General features: G+C 41.6%; 3 protein-coding genes across 3 annotated transcripts; 2 read left to right on the top strand and 1 right to left on the bottom strand.

Annotated features, from left to right (window-relative positions):
• The first annotated feature begins 692 nt into the window (after nt 1–692).
• Nucleotides 693–3,546, top strand: tubb4bl (tubulin, beta 4B class IVb-like). The gene is made up of 4 exons (XM_034088597.2): nt 693–857; nt 1,676–1,784; nt 1,958–2,068; nt 2,189–3,546. Exons 1-4 carry the CDS (start codon nt 801–803, stop codon nt 3,244–3,246), a joined length of 1,335 nt encoding a protein of 444 aa, XP_033944488.1. The 5' UTR covers nt 693–800; the 3' UTR covers nt 3,247–3,546.
• Nucleotides 3,547–3,702: 156 nt separating this feature from the next.
• crb3a (crumbs homolog 3a) lies at nt 3,703–7,710 on the bottom strand. The gene is made up of 6 exons (XM_034088605.2): nt 7,606–7,710; nt 7,414–7,516; nt 7,138–7,219; nt 6,604–6,807; nt 5,086–5,132; nt 3,703–4,992 (listed from the first exon to the last, which is right to left on the bottom strand). Exons 4-6 carry the CDS (start codon nt 6,743–6,745, stop codon nt 4,780–4,782), a joined length of 402 nt encoding a protein of 133 aa, XP_033944496.1. The 5' UTR covers nt 6,746–6,807; nt 7,138–7,219; nt 7,414–7,516; nt 7,606–7,710; the 3' UTR covers nt 3,703–4,779.
• A 1,336-nt stretch (nt 7,711–9,046) lies between these two features.
• Nucleotides 9,047–18,967, top strand: asf1ba (anti-silencing function 1Ba histone chaperone). Its single transcript, XM_034088604.2, has 4 exons — nt 9,047–9,418; nt 10,441–10,556; nt 11,213–11,389; nt 18,117–18,967. Exons 1-4 carry the CDS (start codon nt 9,310–9,312, stop codon nt 18,306–18,308), a joined length of 594 nt encoding a protein of 197 aa, XP_033944495.1. The 5' UTR covers nt 9,047–9,309; the 3' UTR covers nt 18,309–18,967.
• The last annotated feature ends 296 nt before the right edge of the window (nt 18,968–19,263 follow it).

Below are 19,263 nucleotides of genomic sequence, written 5' to 3'. Positions count from 1 at the left end.
CAAACTCCAGTACAAATGTTACTATCTTTGTCCTTTCGAGCCAAGGCTGATTGATGCCATGCTTCAATGAAATCATGGAGCCTTACAATCGGCTACACTGTTAACAATGCAAATGGGAGACCTTGAAGACCTCGCTACAATAGGCCGTGGGTGTGTGTGGGGCGCCGCCAGGGATTTTGGGCCCCATGAAAATATATCACATCGGTTACTTAAACATTCTTAATGTTCTAAAATTGTTTGAGCCCTGCCCCCTGTCAATCACGGGCCCTTAGAATCGTCCTAACTTTTCACCACCTTACGGCGCCCCGTGTGTGTGTTTGTTTTGTGTGCGTGCGTGTGTGTGTGCGTGTGTGTGTGTGTGTGTGTGTGTGTGTGTGTGTGTGTGTGTGTGTGTGTGTGTGTGTGTGTGTGTGTGTGTGTGTGTGTGTGTGTGTGTGTGTGTGTGTGTGTGTGTGTGTGTGTGTGTGTGTGTGTGTGTGTGTGTGTGTGTGTGTGTGTGTGTGTGTGTGTGTGTGTGAAGTCATTTTTGGAGAATAATGAGAATCTTATCGATGGCTGATGTAGCTCCTCGCGCCCTATCCGCCATTTCCACGGTTCTTGGTCCCTCCCTCTCTCCTCCGTTCTTTGGTTACCATGGCAATGACGTCAGGTTGTGCCACCGATTCAGCCCAGTAGACTTTATGAGAGGCGGTGCTGCGAGCAAATCCCGGACGATCGAGAGCAGCAGTCATCATCATCCTGTGAATTTCTGCTGCTCAGATTTCTCATCTCCTACTCGGCCATCCTCGTATTTGTTCAAAATGCGCGAAATTGTGCACTTGCAAGCCGGTCAGTGCGGAAACCAGATCGGTGCCAAGGTATCTTTTGATTTACTTTCTGTGTTTGTTTCGTCAATCTGATGAGACTGGTGCAGGCGAGAGGACAGAGACTTCTAATCCATCCTCTGAGAATTTCCGAGAATAAATCAAATGCAGTGTCCTCTCTAGATTGACTCGTTGTGCAATTAATACAAAATTAAAATGTTAGACGATTAGATCATTGATATTCTCTGCAGGGTTTACAGATGGTTTAAGATTCGTGCAACCGTTTAATTATGCCAAAGAAAAGAAAAAAGTCAATGTTTATAATTAAATGCAAACTTTATATTTTACTTTTCTACTTTTTTGTGTAATTCTGAAAGAAATTACATTAAGGATTTACGATAGATGTAAAGTTACAGTGTGCACTCGTCATAGCAGCCCCCCCCCCCCCTTATGACCTATTTACATAATTCTTTTGGTGCCAATCCCAGCCACAAAATATCTATTTTACAGCAATCCATGATGTTATTTTGTTGTTTTAACATTAAATTATTTTATGTTTAGTAGTTTGGAGTGTGTGTGGTCGGAAGACACTGTTACTTATCAGATTATTGCCATCTGCTGATTACTCCTGAGACAGTCTGCATCTCAGACTAATGGACTACTCTTTTGACCTGCATTTAATCTGATAATTAAACAGACATTTTAGCTTTGCATGTTTAAAAATAGCTTTGTATAAAGTAGCTACAGTATGTGCTATTTCAGTGAACTCAGCTACTTTTAGCTATATTCAGTTTGTGCATTTTTATTTTTTCCTTGGCCTATATTAACATCATTCTCTCTCTCCTTTCCTCCTACGTCTCTTTTTTCCTTAGTTCTGGGAGGTGATCAGCGATGAGCATGGCATTGATCCCACCGGTGCCTACCATGGAGACAGCGATCTACAGCTAGACAGAATCAGTGTCTATTACAATGAGGCCACAGGTAAGTTACATATTCAGCTTTAACACACATAGTATTCAACAATCTATTTTCTTCCTTTAACTACTCAGCCCCAGATGCAAAATGATTTGCATACACGTCTGAGTTTTACATTAAACACAGCATGCTTAACAAGCTTGTTAGATTGAGGAGTGACGTTTTCAACCTGATTTCAGGTGGAAAATATGTTCCACGAGCCGTCCTGGTGGATCTGGAGCCTGGCACAATGGACTCAGTCAGGTCGGGTCCCTTCGGACAGATCTTCAGACCCGATAACTTTATCTTTGGTAAGCTGTGTGAAGAATAAGTGAATATACACTGAGCTGATATTAAAACCAAGATTTTTTCTTCCATAAGAATAGCTTCCGTGTGTTTCCTCCGATAATGAACTGTATTCACTACATCAGGTCAGAGTGGAGCTGGAAACAACTGGGCCAAGGGCCACTACACTGAGGGAGCCGAGCTGGTGGACTCCGTCCTGGATGTCGTGAGGAAAGAGGCGGAGAACTGTGATTGCCTCCAAGGCTTCCAGCTCACTCACTCTCTGGGTGGCGGTACTGGCTCCGGCATGGGCACTCTGCTCATCAGCAAGATCCGCGAGGAGTACCCCGACCGCATCATGAACACCTTCAGCGTGGTGCCTTCTCCCAAGGTGTCTGACACCGTGGTGGAGCCCTACAACGCCACTCTCTCCGTCCACCAGCTGGTCGAGAACACAGATGAGACCTACTGCATTGACAATGAAGCTCTTTATGATATCTGTTTCCGTACACTCAAACTCACCACCCCCACCTATGGAGATCTCAACCATTTGGTGTCTGCCACCATGAGCGGGGTGACCACATGCCTACGTTTCCCAGGCCAGCTCAATGCCGACCTCCGTAAACTAGCCGTCAACATGGTGCCCTTCCCCCGTCTGCACTTCTTCATGCCAGGCTTCGCCCCCCTCACCAGCAGGGGCAGCCAGCAGTACCGCGCCCTGTCCGTGCCCGAGCTCACACAGCAGATGTTCGATGCCAAGAACATGATGGCTGCCTGTGACCCACGCCACGGACGCTACCTCACCGTGGCTGCCGTGTTCCGGGGACGCATGTCCATGAAGGAAGTGGACGAGCAGATGTTGAACGTGCAGAACAAGAACAGCAGCTATTTCGTTGAATGGATCCCCAACAATGTGAAGACCGCCGTCTGTGACATCCCGCCCCGTGGCCTCAAAATGGCTGCCACGTTTATCGGCAACAGCACCGCCATTCAGGAGCTCTTTAAGCGCATCTCTGAGCAGTTCACCGCCATGTTCCGTCGTAAGGCCTTCCTCCACTGGTACACCGGGGAGGGCATGGATGAGATGGAGTTCACTGAGGCAGAAAGCAACATGAACGACCTGGTGTCCGAGTACCAGCAGTACCAGGACGCCACCGCTGAGGAGGGCGAGTTTGAGGAAGACGGAGATGAGGAAGTCGCCTAAGAAATCTGCCATTCAGGCCTCCAAACTTCATTTTTCCTCAGCTGTTCCTTACATCCCTTTCCATCAGGAATTTACATTCACACTCTGAAAACATCATCTAATCCATCGCTCTAGTATTAGACATTGATGTGTACCAATACTAGTACATTTCATGCTTTAAATGTTTTTGAATGTTGTTTTTGCACTGAATTACTGCCATCCTTACATTGCCTTGCCTTGAATTAAAAACCAAGTGATTTTAACAGTGAATCCTTGAGTTTGGAGGGTAAATCAAATGTTAATAAAAGCCACTTTTACTGCCTCTGAGTATTTTATTGGTTCACTTAATCTGACATAAACGAGAATTTACAGCACTTCAGTGTATGTTCTGCAACTCCCCGACAAGGAAAGTAAATGTAAGTCACAACATGCCATGTTTTCAAATTATTATTCTATTTAACTACAGAACAGTATATGTAATTCTTTATAAATGTTTATTTGACAAAAGGCATAAATAAACATGTTACATTTTAAAACATCTGATTAATCATGACACATTATGAAATGCATGGTTGATCCAATTTAATTTAACTACAGAGGGAATACTTATAATACGTAGTGTAAACAATTTCTTGATTTAGCTTAATATAATTTCTCAGCATAACTTCTTATTGTACAGCTGTCTATATAAAATATAATATACATTTTTAAACTGTAAGAAGATGTTGCATTGTTATTATTATTAGTCTGACAATTATTTGTCTTGATTTAAAATGCAATGGACTCATCAGGACTAAAAATATATTGCTTTTCCCTGTATCAAATCAAAAAAAGCTACATAGTAAATGGCAACCTTAATAAGAAAAAACATCTCTAAACTAAAAGATTAGTGGAGATAAAATACTGAAAGTCTTAATTTGTGCGAAATAAATGTTCAAAAACCTCCTTGAAATGTTATATTGTTCTTCAAATCTGTGAGATCCATACTGTACATCCAGGTGCATTTCTTCATAGTGCCACACAGGAACCATTCAATGCACATTGAAATGAAAACAGTAAGTAAATGCATCATGTGAATAGGCCTCAAACCTGGCAATAATGTCCTCTTTATCTATGCTATCCTGGCTCCAAAATGGTGGAATGAGCTCCCCATTGAAATCAGGACAGCAGATAGCTTGGACATCTTCCGGCGCAAACTGAAAACTCATCTTTTTCGACTCCACTTTGAGCGATAGAATTACTAACAAAGCACTTATATACTAATAAAGCACTTATATACTAACAAAGGACTGGCTTATCTATAGCCAGTTGAGTAGCACTTGAAATGTTTTTGCGCTATGAAACCTGATGTACTTATATGATTCTGTTTTCTTCAAGTTTGTATCTTGTTGGTCGAACGCACTTATTATAAGTCGCTTTGGATAAAAGCGTCAGCTAAATGCAATGTAAGGTAATTATCCTGGGAAGGTGTTTCTTTGATTGATCAGCTGAAGGTAGACACCACAAAAAATTGTCATCCTTGAAGGATTTTGTAAAAACACAAAGCTTAAGATCTCAAATGAGTCTTTCCTCCTTTGGTAACTTTAGAGCATCTGGTGCTGCCACACCATGTGCACCAGACTGTTCCTCAGCACTGGGTCGATACGTCCCTTCAGTCTGCCTCCTCTTTTTCACCACGCAGAGGAGCCAGCCAAGAACGGCCAAGACTATGGCCAGAACACCCAGTATGACTGTAGGGGCCACGATGGCTACAATGTTGGGTCCGTCCTAATAGAAAGATACAGAACATTTGAAAATCTGGTGACACTGGTTACTCTTGTTAAAGTCATTTAGTGGTCAAGATCATTTATATTTACTTACATCGGTGGCATTAGAACGGGTCTCGCTTGCAAGCATAGTATAATTTCCTGTGAAAAGAAAAGAAATGTCAGAAACACTGCAGTAAAATGTTAAGCCTTTCTTTTCAAAACCTTTCAAAAAGTTCTACATGCTTGCCTGTTTATTGTACATACAACTGAAGATGAGCTTTCTCACTGCTGGATAACTGGTAACCTATTAACTAAAACAATCCCCCGTTCACAATAATCTACGATGCATTTCAACAGTTGTTTAAATGCACAAGCATGTTAACTGGTGTTATTGAGTAAGGTTACTGCATTTGTATGGAGATGTTTTAAACTTCAGCCGTAACCTGGTTTCACCTAGTAATCTATTCTAGTGGACTCAAAATAATTAATTCAGTTTTTCGGGAAATGTACTTTTTGGCCGAGACAATTTTCAGGCAACCGGCTCCAGGATGGGAAGTAGCTGCCTGTAAAACTGCAAATTGTTGTTTTTATTTTTCAGTTCTAATACAAGATGTAAAACATGCTTAAACCCTTTAGTGTGTAAACGCATTCACTGAAAAAAACTATCAATTCACGAAGAAAGGAATGTAGGCTATAGAGGGATCCTTTAAAAGTAGTTGATATAAAGTGCAAAATGGATTTAAGTGGGGTGTGACTAACCTTTTAAAAAAAAAAACTCATGTTCAAACTTACTAACAGGAGGCAGATATTGACCTACTTTTAACTATTATCTAGTCACATGAATTTCATTTATTTTTAATGCAGGGTTAGAAAAAACTGGAACCAACAGCACAGTAGAAGTAGTTTCATGCCCACAGTGCAGCATATGATATCCAGACAGCCTATTGCTGTTCCCAGACATTTTCTCCATGACCAGCCATGTGATTAGTCAGTGACATCTCGAAACTACAAAGTTACTAAGTAGAGTGAATGAGGAGGAGGAGCTCAGGAATGCCGAGTGTACTGCGGTTTTACAGTCAGCTCAGTCAAGCAACATGCTAGTTTGAAATACGAGTAAAATACACACAAATAGCTCTTTCGTTTGTTTGTTTGTTTGTTTGTTTGTTTAGGGAAAAACTATTTAACATCATTTTCATTCAAGAACATTTTGTTTTGGAAACGTAAACCCTCCTTTGAAGTTTTTCGAGTCAATCATTCACTAGGGCAAATAGTAAACTTTGCAAGGTCACAAGTAGGCTAACTTGATTACAAGCAGCAGGGGTTACAGCGGGGAGCCGAACACATTGTGAAATTGAATTATTTTGCATGTGTAAATATGGATAAGATAACACCACATATACGTTAAGCTAATTCAAATATGGCAGTGTTTTTTTTAATGCATTAGTCTAATACTCTTGCAAAAAGCTGACAAAACTGTGCATGTTCTAACTTTGTTCTGGAATGTAGGCTATCGTTTGTTTTTATTTATCATGGCAGGCTATAATGGTGAGTGTGAGTGCATGTGTTAAGGTGTGGTAAGATGCTCATTTGTGTGGGAGTTTTGAGGGTGAAGGGATGGTCACTGACTCACCCCTGACAGGATTACTGCTCAGGAGCAACAGTATAACACTCCTGACCACAACTCCAGGCCTGGCCAGCACATCCAGACACGCCGCCATCTCTACCCGTGACCAGCAGGGCAAAGTGAGGGCTGACATGGGACTCTGGGACATCAGCTTGGGTCCATCATTAGTTCCAACATTCACTGTGTGGATTTATCGCCCATCTGGAACAGCTGAATGCACATTATTGTCAGTGGAGTAACGATATTTGTTCCTTTTATTCTATTTCTTAGTTCACGTTGACACTTGTATCCTTTAATCTAACTGTTGACTCATAAACACCATACAACTACTGAGTCACACATTCAGTCTGATGTTGAATCACCATTAAACCTGCTCAGACCACAGGGAAAGAATAAGCTATCAATAGCCTTTTAACTGAATACAGCCTAAATGTTTAACCCCTTCTCATTGGCAGCATTAGTATGGTAGGCTATGTGCAACTAATAACAAAGAAAATATGTTGTAAAATTAATTTAGCAAAAGCTCTGTTAGACACATACCATTGATCCATTCAGGTGATCGAATCAAAACGGGAAACATAGAGCAGGTGTATTCCTCGCTTCCGCCCCACCTTGTCATAAACTGCAACAAATGGTTTAGTCCAACAGGTGAAATCTCGAGAAAAACACAGTGCTTCCAAAAAAAGCTTGTATAGATCAAAGATTGGACTACATCCTCGACTGTCTGCTCTACCGGTGGTGTTTTATGTAAAGCAGTTTTTTTGTCTACTCTTCAGATCGCCATTGGTCACATGGTTAAGTTTCGTATTACATTACCTGAGCGCAGTTATCCACCTGCAGCAGAGTGAACAACAGATACTCCTTTGTACAGAGTCAAAGAAAAGCGTAGTTTACTGAAGCACAGCAGACCCGATCACTCCTGTTGCCATGAAAACAAAACTCCTTGAAACACGTATACTATCAAAAAGATCACTTTGATCACAGGTGTGTCAAATAATGCCAATTTACCTCCTGATTCTGGATTTAAACTGAAGCTTTTTTTGAATAGTATGATGCCAGGTCGCTCTCACTTGCTCCAATCTGCTTGAGTAGACAGTGTTTTACTGTACTCCCCTGCACAGCTTACCTAGCAACCTGGCTGCGGGTGGTCGGATGAAACAGCGCCTCCCTCAGGTTTGATCAGGTTACCCAACATGAGGAAGGATATCAACATTCCTGAAATATTTTAAGGATGAATTCTGCGGCCAGCTGGTCCAGTGGACTCTAATCCTCACCTAATCTCCCCCTTCTCATACTCAGAGGGGCAGGGAAAATGTAGGCTGCTTCAAGCCTAATCTGCAGTGGTCATAGTTTTTCATTTGAACAGTGAGAGCAGCGAAGCGTTCTAGAAAAGCAGAGAACTGCTATTGAAAATGACTCCCATATTACTGCAGTTTTTAGTGTGAGAAGATGCCAAACCATTATTATTAAATGTCTTATACTGTGGTTTTATTTAAACTACCTATACTATTTGGTAATCACAATGGGCTGTGTCAGGCAGACAAAGTTACTTTAACATAACCTTAATAGTAAGAGTTATTGTCTAACCACAGTATAGTAATGCCTAAGTATGTGTTGTTGATGGGTGGTGGTGATATGGAGCTGAACATTTAGCTTGCTGAATAAGGCATGCATTATTATTTTTAAGTTTTTATTCACTTTCACAACAGCTTGTGGCCGTCTAATTTCATGAATGTGCATTACATTTAAAATATGGAAAGACTAATTAATTGCAAATAAGGCATTAAACTCCCATCAGCAATTGTTTTGAATAGGAAAGATATGAACAAACTGTAGGCCTTTGTTTTTTTCATTTCTTTTTACAAAGGCTTATTTAGTTTTGGAACCAGCCTTTTACTAGAGAAAGCCTGCTGTTGTCCCGCATATAATTACTGCAGGCTATGGTGTGTGGAACCATGACTAGTAGTACATTGACATGTGCCTGATCATGCATGTAAGCCCATATTGAAACAAATGCTAGCTTTGTGAAGCTGTGACACATCAATTTGTGTTCTGAAGAGAACTGTTTCAATTAAAGTTTCCAAAGATGTATTGTGGCATTGTTGTACTTGATTGCATTGATAGATATGTGTGAGGTGAGAAACCACATATTTTTATTTCCCTGCACCTCTCAGTCCAAGGTACAGCAGTGGGCTTAATGTTTAACAGTTGGAAACCAAAACAGTAGCAATACATCTGCAACATATATGACCTTAAAGATGATCAATTCAAAGTTGAAGTTTCAATAAAGCTTCCAACTTGATTAAATTAATTTAGCTAGTCAGGCGATAATGAATGTTGTGTTTATTATCTGCTCAGAAATAATGCCACTGTGCCACTAGGGGCCGATTGAGGCACTTTGCTTTTCCTTTTATGGGTCGGCTCCTGTTTCACCTACCGCTTGCCGTAGGCGCGGTAGAGCCTACAGTAAAGCGGCGGGAGAACAGAATATCTGTCCTCAAATATAATAACAGTCCACATTTATACACAATAATAAGTAAATAGTGTGCATTGCGTCGTTTCAAGAAGGTTTTAGTTTGTTAAAACCCTTCAGTGTTTGGCAGATAATACCGTTGACCGCGTGCATTGTTGTACTGCATCTTTTTAAACCATTCGCCTGGAATCTGCTTTGGACGTTTGTTTTTATTAGCCCGTTTTAGCGCTCCAGCAATAATGGCGAAGGTACAGGTGTTAAATGTGGCTGTCCTAGATAACCCTAGTCCCTTTGGAAACCCCTTTCAGTTTGAAATAACTTTTGAGTGTATGGAGGACCTTCCTGAAGGTAGGTGTCGTTTCACAAAAGTTGTTATTTGAGGCTATTTGAAGCTTGAGCATGTTGCTAACGTTGCGTTGGTTCTGTGTTGGTCTGTACTAGAGATTGCTAACGGCTAAAGCTAGGTTAGCCACGTTAGCCAACTTAAGTCAGAGAGTCACATTTTTGAAAAGTAACCTAATGTTATAAGGTTGTAGCGAAGTAATATAACACAGCGTGACTTGATGGGTAACCTGTGGTTGACAGATCTCCAGTTTGTCTAGCATAGGTCAATTCTTTGAACAAACCTGAGTTTATTGTCCTAGTGTAGACTACTACAATTCAAATTGCCTTACAGTGAATTAATCTCATTCCAGTGATGTTAGTCAAATCTTTTGTTACTCCTCATTTACTTGTAAAAGTGTTATGCAAAGGTTACAGTGTAACTAAAGTAAATGTCACTAATAAGCTTTAGGGGATTTTATTTGAGGGTAGTTAAGCATTTTAGATTTTTCTAATAGATATTTTATTCTACTTTACAGCATAGTCAAATAATTGGGTGTCAGTAGTAGCTACAAGTGAAACACGTTTTTAAGTGTTCCATTCAGTACACTTTTATACTTTATATTTGTTTTTCTCTCCTATAATTAGGATTATTTGTTATTTTTCAAATGGCTATAGTTTATAACATTAAAAAGAGGTTTGCAAAGATAATACTGACTTTAACACTTTATTTGTCTCTTTAAAAGTGACTGTACATAGACACATCTCTGAACTCAAGCTCCTGGTATAAACAATGAAAGCAAAAGCACAACATATGTGTCCTAACAATGTGAGAATCAGAAAATCATTTATATATTATTGACTATTTAAATATTGTAGTATTTATACTAAATGAATGATGCATATGATCAGTTAGTTAATAATGGCCAGTAACTTTCCTATTCATCATCTATTTGATTAGTGATATAATTTTCCCAGCACACTCTTCTGTAACTTTGAGTGGTAATGTGAACCTAACTTCATTTTCTTTTATTTGTTTGTTTTGACAGACCTTGAATGGAAGATCATCTATGTTGGCTCCGCAGAGAGTGAAGAGTATGACCAAGTCCTCGACTCCGTCTTGGTCGGCCCAGTACCTGCTGGGAGACACATGTTTGTGTTTCAGGTGTGTTTGGCTAGGGAAAGAGGAAACTGTGACAGCACTTTGTGTTCCTTTAGCCATTTAGCATATACTGGGTACAGTCATTTTTTAAATAACATGTTATATTACTCAGTTCAACATCTTTCTCCTTGCATTTTTCCATTTCAAATGTTGGACATTTCTTTTTTCCAGCATAGCTTTTCTAATTGTTCATAGAGCCTTTTTAAAGATCAGCTAAATTGCAAACAGTCACTTTTACATATTTTGAAAAACGCAGAGGCAATACTGCAGTCCCTACACTACCTGCTCATCTTGTCATCTGACAATAATGCATCCTCACAGATTTGACATAATGTTATTGGATAGTCATAAAACCATGACGGTTTTAGGTCATTGTAGATTTATCGGGACCTTTATTTACATTATGTTGTTTCACTGCATTATCTGTAACTATTGATTAATCTATACGTTTTTTGGAAGCAGTTAAATGCCCATTTTCTGATTTAGGTAAACCATGTTCTAATCCTTTTATTGACAAGTAGTGCAATTCTACTTATCATATCACAACCCTGTCGCCATAGTCTCCACTTGTCAAGTGGACAATTCAATTCCTCAAAGCATTGTACACCAAAATGTTGCCTTGTATTTTACACAACGACTTGTTGTGTTCCTTTCAACAGGCTGACGCTCCAAACACTGGACTGATTCCTGAAAGTGATGCTGTTGGTGTGACTGTAGTCCTGATCACGTGCACATACCGTGGACAGGAGTTCATTCGCATTGGTTACTATGTGAACAATGAATACACAGAACCAGATCTTCGTGAAAATCCACCGATCAAGCCAAACTACACACAGGTCAGATAAATGGTTGACTCTGGATAAAGTTCTGTTTTCAATATGACTGTTTAATGCTTATTTGTTATATGAAATAATACTTTGGATAACGATCTTTCATCAACTTGAATGTGTAATGTAATTTCTGGGTGAAAAGCAGTTTTAAAATAATTCTGGGTGGGGGAAAAAGTGAACTCAAAAATATGTACAAACATTAGGTGAAATATCGTATACACATCATTCAATGTACATTTGTTTTATATATTAACCTTTAAAATATAATAAGAAGGCAGCATGGTGCACACATACTCTGCAGAAGTGAGGCTTTTCTTTCTGTTCAGCCTGTACTTTGTAACATAATTTTTTGTCCTTCAAAAATTACTAGTAATCCTATCAAACTCCCTTTGTTATATAACTAGTTAAGCAGAAATGTTACTACTGCAAACAATGTTCTTCAGTGACAGGCCACTATGGATGGGTATCGTTTGAAATGTATTGATTCCGGTTCTGCTTATCGATTCTGGTTCTTATCGATTCCCCGTTTCGATTCCAAAATTGTAAAAGAAAGAGGTCAAACGTTTAGATAACAAAAATATCTTTATTTTTTTAAGCTTTAACTGACATTTTTACAAGTACAAAATATACATGCAATACAAATGTATTGCACAATAGCTGTGCTTTATTTTAACTGAGCTATGCCTGTGGCAAGCTATTAACAGGCATTACACTGTGCCTTGTCTTTTTCTTTTTTAGTGTAGTGGAGCCTCACTTCAGAGCGTTTACCGCGATCCATCTTTGGTGTTATAATAATAATAATATATTTTATTTATAAGCGCACTTTTCATTTGTGTAAACAAAACTCAAAGTGCTACAAAATTAAGAATTAAAAAAATAAAAACAATTTAAAAACAATTAAAACAACATAATGAAAGCTGTGACATTCATGCCTGCATGGCATAATGTGGGGGATTTAAAAATCTAGTTAAAGGCTATTCTAAAAAGATGCGTTTTTAGGCCTTTTTTGAAAGCCTCCACAGTCTGTGGTGTCCTCAGCTGGTTTGGGAGGGCATTCCACAATCTCGGAGCAGCGGAGCAGAAGGCTCGGTCTCCCATGGTCTTCAGTTTTGTCCTTGGTGGGATGAGGAGGTTTGCCTTTACTGAACGTAGGTTCCTCGTGGAGGTTTGTGGGGTGAGCAATTCCTTGATGTAGGAGGGAGCATTTCCATATATGCACTGATGAGTGAAGAGGGTGATTTTGTAGTCAATCCTGAGTGAGACCGGGAGCCAGTGCAGTGATTTGAGGATGGGTGTGATGTGTTCGTACTTCCGCACTCTCATCAGGATCCTAGCAGCTGTGTTTTGGATGTATTGCAGCTTCTGGATGTTCTTGCTAGGAATCCCAATGAGAAGTGCGTTACAGTAGTCCAGCCTGGAGGAGACAAAGGCGTGGACAAGCTTTTCAGCATCTGGCAGACTGAGTGTGGGGCGGAGTTTCGCAATATTTCTCAGGTGGTAGAAAGAGGTCTTGCATATTTGCTTGATGTGGGCCTCAAAGGTCAGGTGAGGATCCATTTTAACTCCCAGATTGGTAACCGTTGTTGAGAGTGGAATGTTCTGACCGGAGAAGGTGATGCTGGTGATGGCAGATGAACGGACCTGATGTGGAGTGCCAATAAGAATGGCTTCAGTCTTGGAGCTGTTTAGCTGGAGGAAGTTGTGCTTCATCCACACCTTTATCTCCTCCAGGCATGTGGTTATTGTGGATGATGGCAGAGGTGCAGAGGGGGTTGGGTTTGCTCTGATGTAGAGTTGTGTCATCAGCATAGCAATGGAAAGATATTCCATGCCGGCTGATGACACGACCAAGGGGGGATATGTATATGGTGAAAAGGGTGGGGCCAAGGACTGATCCTTGGGGGACACCGCAAGTCACAGAGTGAGTTCTTGATTTAGCCGCTCCCAAGGTGACGTGCTCAGTCCTCCCGGTGAGATAGGAGGTGAACCAGTTTAAGGCAGAGTCAGAGAGTCCAATTGTAGTGTGAAGACGGTGGAGTAGGATGTCATGGTCGACGGTATCAAATGCTGCAGTTAGATCCAGGAGGATGAGGAGAGATGGAGATCCGGTGTCAGCTGTCATCAGCAGGTCATTGGTCACCCTGACTAAGGCAGTTTCTGTACTGTGGCCCTGGCGGAAACCAGACTGGAATTTTTCAAAGAGTTTATTCAGTGTTAGATGTTCCTGGATCTGAATGGCAACTACTTTCTCCAGTACCTTGGATAGGAATGGCAGGTTGGAGATGGGTCTGTAATTGGCTAGGACTTCAGGGTCTAAAGTGGGTTTTTTGAGGAGTGGTTTGATGACAGCAGCTTTTAATGGTGGTGGAACATGACCAGACTGGATGGACTGGTTTATCACTGAAGTGATCAGCGGACTTATGGCACCAATGTTCGATTTAACCAAAGCTGTGGGAAAGGGGTCCAGGGCACAGGTGGAGGGTTTCATCTTTTTGATGATGGCCTCAACTTCATGCTGCGAGATGTTAGTGAAGCAGCAAAGAGGCTGGGTCGGTCCAGGCTGGGGGTTGACGGTCAGGACTAGCAGAGCAGCGGAGTTTGAGAGGAGAGAGCGGATGGTCTCTACCTTTTTCCTGAAAAATGTGATGAAATTATCACACTGCTCCTCTGTGGTGTCTTTGTGTAGCGGAGTCTGAGGTTTGAGGAGATGGTTTATGGTGGAAAAAAGTAGCTTGGAGTTGCCAGGGCTATTGTTGATGATGGCGGAGTAGAATGTTTACCGTGTGTCTCTGAGGGACTTTGCGTAGGCATTTTGGTGGTCCCGGTATGCCTGTCTGTGAACAGAGAGGCCTGAAGCCTTGAAGCGCCGCTCAAGGACACGCCCCGCTGTCTTCATTTTCCTCAGCTCGCAGGTGTACCAGGGGACTGAGCGTGATAAAGTGACTGTTCTGGTTTTGACAGGGGCGTGGAGATCCAGGAGACTGCTCAGAGATTTATTGTAAAAATCCACAGATTCGTTTACTGATGTAGGAGTTATCGTGGAGAGATGCTGGAGATCCGAGGTCATGGTGTCGGGGTTGATGTTTTTCAGATTTCTGAAACGGATTTGACGCTTGGGTTTGGTGTGGGGTAGCAGCAGTGGCAGCTCCATTGAGATGGCCTTGTGATTAGGGATGCCAGCGATTATTCGAATATTCGTTACAGTCTCCATAATCGAATATTATTTTTAAAAATCGATTTTATTTATATTTTTTTTTTTTATTATTTAAATTTTTTTTTTTATTATTTATGTTTTTTTGTTTTGTTTCTGGCTTAGTTTCAACCAAAATATATATATAAATATATATATGCTAATAATAGTAATAGTATTAATAATTGTAAATGGCCATTGGTCACACCACCAGTTTGTTTTACTGTAAACTTGGAGGAAGCCTGCGCAGAGCAGACTGCTGCTGCAGCAGCTACACACCGACCCCACCCCCGCCCCCCCTCTCCCTCTCTCGTGCGACTAAAGATGAACAAAGCGGCAGGTAAAAAGAGTTCCTCCTCGTGGAACTACTTCGAACTTACAAGTCCAAAGGAAGTTAAATGCAAGCTCTGCGAAAAGACGTTGGTCTATCACAGCTCAACCTCAACAATGCGTTCGCATTTGAGTGCGAAGCACGCCAAAGAGGTTACAGAGAAAGACGCAGCACAGCTGGCCATTACCAACTTCACTTCAAGGCCACGTCGTTGTGATGACATGCTTGTTTGTTGTTTGTGCTGTTAAACATGTTACAGTAAAGACAACAACGGAATTCCTTTTGTCTGATTTTTTTTTTTCGTCCTTTTTTTTTTTTCTCCCGCGGGGGGGGGTCGAATAATCGATTATTATTCGCCAGGGCTGCCGAATAATCGATTTTGATCATGGTCAGTTTCTGGCAACCCTACTTGTGATCCGACACACCTAAATCGTAAACTGATAGTTTACTAATGGGGGCAGAGTTTGTAATTACAAGGTCCAGTGTGTGTCCCCTAGTGTGTGTGGGGACATCAACATGTTGTGTTAGGTTGAGGCAGTCCAGAAGGTGTAGGAACTCGGCTGCATAGTGACAGGAGGGGGTGTCAACGTGAATATTGATGTCTCCTAGTATTATAATGTTGGCAGAGGTAGCGCAGAGTGTACTGAGAAGATCGTGGATCTCTGGGATGAAGGCAGAGTTGGGTTTGGGTGGCCGGTAGATGAGCAGTATTGTCAGTGAGAGGGGAGGTTTACATTTAAATCCAAGGCATTCAAATGAGGATAGTACAGGCAGAGGTAGGGCGGACAGTTCCAGTTATTTTCTGTGTATTATTGCTAATCCGCTACCACGACCAGTGCTGCGAGATTTTTCCAGGTAGCTGTAGCCAGGGGGACAGGCTTCATTTAGGGCACAGTAAACCTCTGGCTGTTGCCACGTTTCTGTGAGGCACATCAAGTCTATTCCCTTGTCCATGATGTGGTCTTTTATGAATGCCGATTTGTTTGTAAGGGATTGTGCATTAAATAGTTCTATTTTGACTGTAGATGAAATGCTGGGTTTCTGTAGGGTCCGCAGTAAACTATGATCCACTCCACGTTTTCCGCACAGCTCAGTGTGTAGCAGTCTCGCGGTATTTCCCATGCAATTTACACAGAGAGCGTCAGCGCAGACGTGCGACAGTGGTCCAGATGGAAGGAATGGATGATACAGGCGGGCACGGTTGGTTGTAAACAAACTTTCTACGAGAGCCTCTGTGGATGTAACGAGGTTGGCGTAGTATTCCAAGTTGTTTGATGGCTGAGATGCACGTTGGGGTTGTGTAGTTGTTGAGACTCAGCGGTTGCGGGATGGAATACTTTGACATCATGCCGGTGGCCGCAGGTTCTCGCCTAGAGCTAGCCGTTAGCCAAAGACAGAGATTGAAGACTGTTTGGTAGAATGAGATGTTGATCCATAGTATGGCAGGAGGAGAAGAAGCTGGGAGAAGCAGTCTGTGTCAAAGCAGGTTAGTCAGCAGGCTATTCGAAGGCTAACTGTGTAGGCAGCTGTCCTAGCCGGCTAGCTGTGGAGGCAGCTGCACTAGGACTAACCGCACCGGGATAGCTGAAAGGCTGTCCGGGAGATACTTCACAGTAGCAATTATGAAGTGACTGAGCTTGTGAACTGTCTACGGAAGGGCGGGGGGAGCCTCGCTGCGGGGAAACTGTGGACCTCTGTCGCCGCAACTTACATGATGCCGTTTAAAAAAATGAAGGGCGGTGCCGGCCGTCAGCGTGCCGAGCCGGCCGTCAACGGCCCGCTAGCGACCGGCCGTTCTGTGATTCTCCAGAACACACAGATGGCCAGTCCGCCCTTACCCTGCTGTATTCCACCGGGTCACCGCGGCGCAGACGGACCCGGTGGAATACAGGGTCTACCGCGTTTAGGAACCGTTAAGCAGAACCGAAATTGTGTATTTTGTACGGGTACCCGGTAGGGGTGTAACGGTATCCGTATTCGTCACGGTTCGGCACATGCAGTCACACGACGAATACGCCTTTTTTTACGTGTGGGGAAAAAAGTCTGTCACTCAGGGCAGTATCCACTACACTATATATAATCCAGGGGGCGGTATTGCGCCTAAAAGCTGTTTGCTAGCCGCCCTTAAACAACAAATGAAGAACAAGAAGAAAACACAACAAAACGAACAAAATACAAGAAGAAGAAAAGTTAGTATGGCGATTTCAGATAACACACAGGAGCTAGAACTCACCTGCTTCTTTTAAATCAGCTGTGTGGGAACATTTCGGGTTCCCTGTGGACTACAATAACGATGAGGTGTGCGAGTGGTAAGACGGTGTGTCGGCGTTGTTCGACAGCGGTGCGGTATGCTAATGGTAACACACGCCAAACATGCTAAATCATATCAGAAGGCATCACCCAGATTTGGCAATCACCGGAGCCCAGCAAAAGACAACAGCAGTTCAACAGCTTATCCCTGCTGTTTTTAATAAACCAATAGACATGAAAGCAGTGAGACCAAAATAAATAACTGAAGCTTTTGGCTTATTATTTATGATGTAATATTTTCAAGACATTCTTTTTAGTTTTACAGCTTGATGAAACCTTTTTGTTTGACATCAGCCATTATAGATAATATGGCCACCTGAGTGTTTGTGGTACTGTTTGTGGTTTGTTTGTAACTGTTTAATACAGTTAATTATTCCAAATGTCAGAGTTCCTTATTTTTAAACTGAAACTTGCACTACTGTTCAAAAATAAATAACAACAAACCTGGAATTATGCATTTGGGACTTTTTTTTGCTTTTTCTTGTTGTACCGAACCCGTACCGAACCGCGACCCCCAAACCGAGGTACGAACCGAACCGTGACTTCTGTGAACCGTTACACCCCTAGTACCCGGCATTTTCTTATCGGTTCTCACCTGGAACCGAGTTTCGGTTCCCAACCCTACAGGCCACTGAGTCTTTGAATGAAAACCATTTGGCACCTTTGTACCGATCTTATCAACCTTTTCTGTACTTGAGGCTGGATGCCAAACGAATTGTGTAGGCACACAATTTATATCTTTCCTACTCCCACTGGTGATTTGTACATTCTGTACTGTGCTGTGACCCAACTTAGATATGGTTTTACTGTCTGAAATCTCTTGTCAGTTTCTCATAGAAAACATATTAATATTCACAAGTCATTTAAATATTTACAAAATGTATATCTATTTTCTTTTTCAGCTTCAGAGAAACATTCTGGCATCGAACCCACGTGTGACGAGATTCCATATAAACTGGGAAGGCTGTGCAGAGCGGATGGAGGACTGTGAAAATGTGGATCCCTCATCAAACTCCATGCTCCCACCATCATGTCTCCCGGGCAAGGCCCCCCCTTTAGGGATACTACCAGATAACTCCATGGACTGCTTATAGAGCCCCAAAGTTAATACCTCGCAGCACAAGATCTTCTGAAGAATGCCTATGGACATTCGAGTGTGGATGTAAAGACATCTTTGCCTTGCAGCTTTCCTTATTTACCTGAAGCTTGTCAAAACGTAACTCTCATCTTGGGATTGAGATGATTGTTTGTTTTAAGGAGGATCAAGAACATCTTACTGGTATGTGCATCACTTATATATATGTGAAATGTTCTTACCATAACATTTAAAACATTTAACTCATGGGAGGGTGACTGACATGAGCTGAACTGAAAGGGGAAAGAAAGCCAATGTGTGATTCACCTTCCTTCCTCTTGGAGATGCAGAACTGATTTGTACCAGTTTGGGAGGATTTCAGAGCTCATGCTATAAAACGCAGTGTTGTTGCTGTACAGGAATTTGATAATCTGCCATTATATTTGGGTTCAAATTTATTTTGCACTTAACCCTTTTTCTTTGGGAGTTTTGAATGGGATACATTACTTTTCCATGTTTTTTTGTTTTGTTTCCAACTTTGTGTTCTAAATAAAAATTGATGTTATCTATCTGTGTACGAATGTCTGTAATGGTAAGATGTTATTCTTATTTCTCTTATTTTTTGTCTTTACTTATTTCGTTTTGATTAAACAAGCAGGGGAAGAATATTGCTCCTTTTTAAATGTGTCTGTGCTGAAAAGAAATGTTTTCTCTTTTGTTCTTGTTAAGAATGTCACAAAGAAGTAATTACAGTTTTAACATGGTCGTTTTAAACGCAACAGAGTGGCAACTCTGTAAAACAAATGTCACTGTGTGCATCCTCTTATATTTTCCCATTTGACTAAAAATAGCCTGTGTTAACGTCACACCCAATCACAGATCGCTCGGGTAAAAGGGGTGGCTAAGCTACAGAACAGACTTTGTTAAATACTGCTGTGCAAGTAGGATTATTATTGCAAGATGCTAAAGCGGAT

Source organism: Pseudochaenichthys georgianus, chromosome 8, assembly GCF_902827115.2.
Source record: "Pseudochaenichthys georgianus chromosome 8, fPseGeo1.2, whole genome shotgun sequence".
Lineage (NCBI taxonomy): Eukaryota > Metazoa > Chordata > Actinopteri > Perciformes > Channichthyidae > Pseudochaenichthys > Pseudochaenichthys georgianus.
The sequence above is the reverse complement of the archived record's forward strand: the minus strand, read 5'-3'. Positions and strand labels throughout refer to the sequence as shown.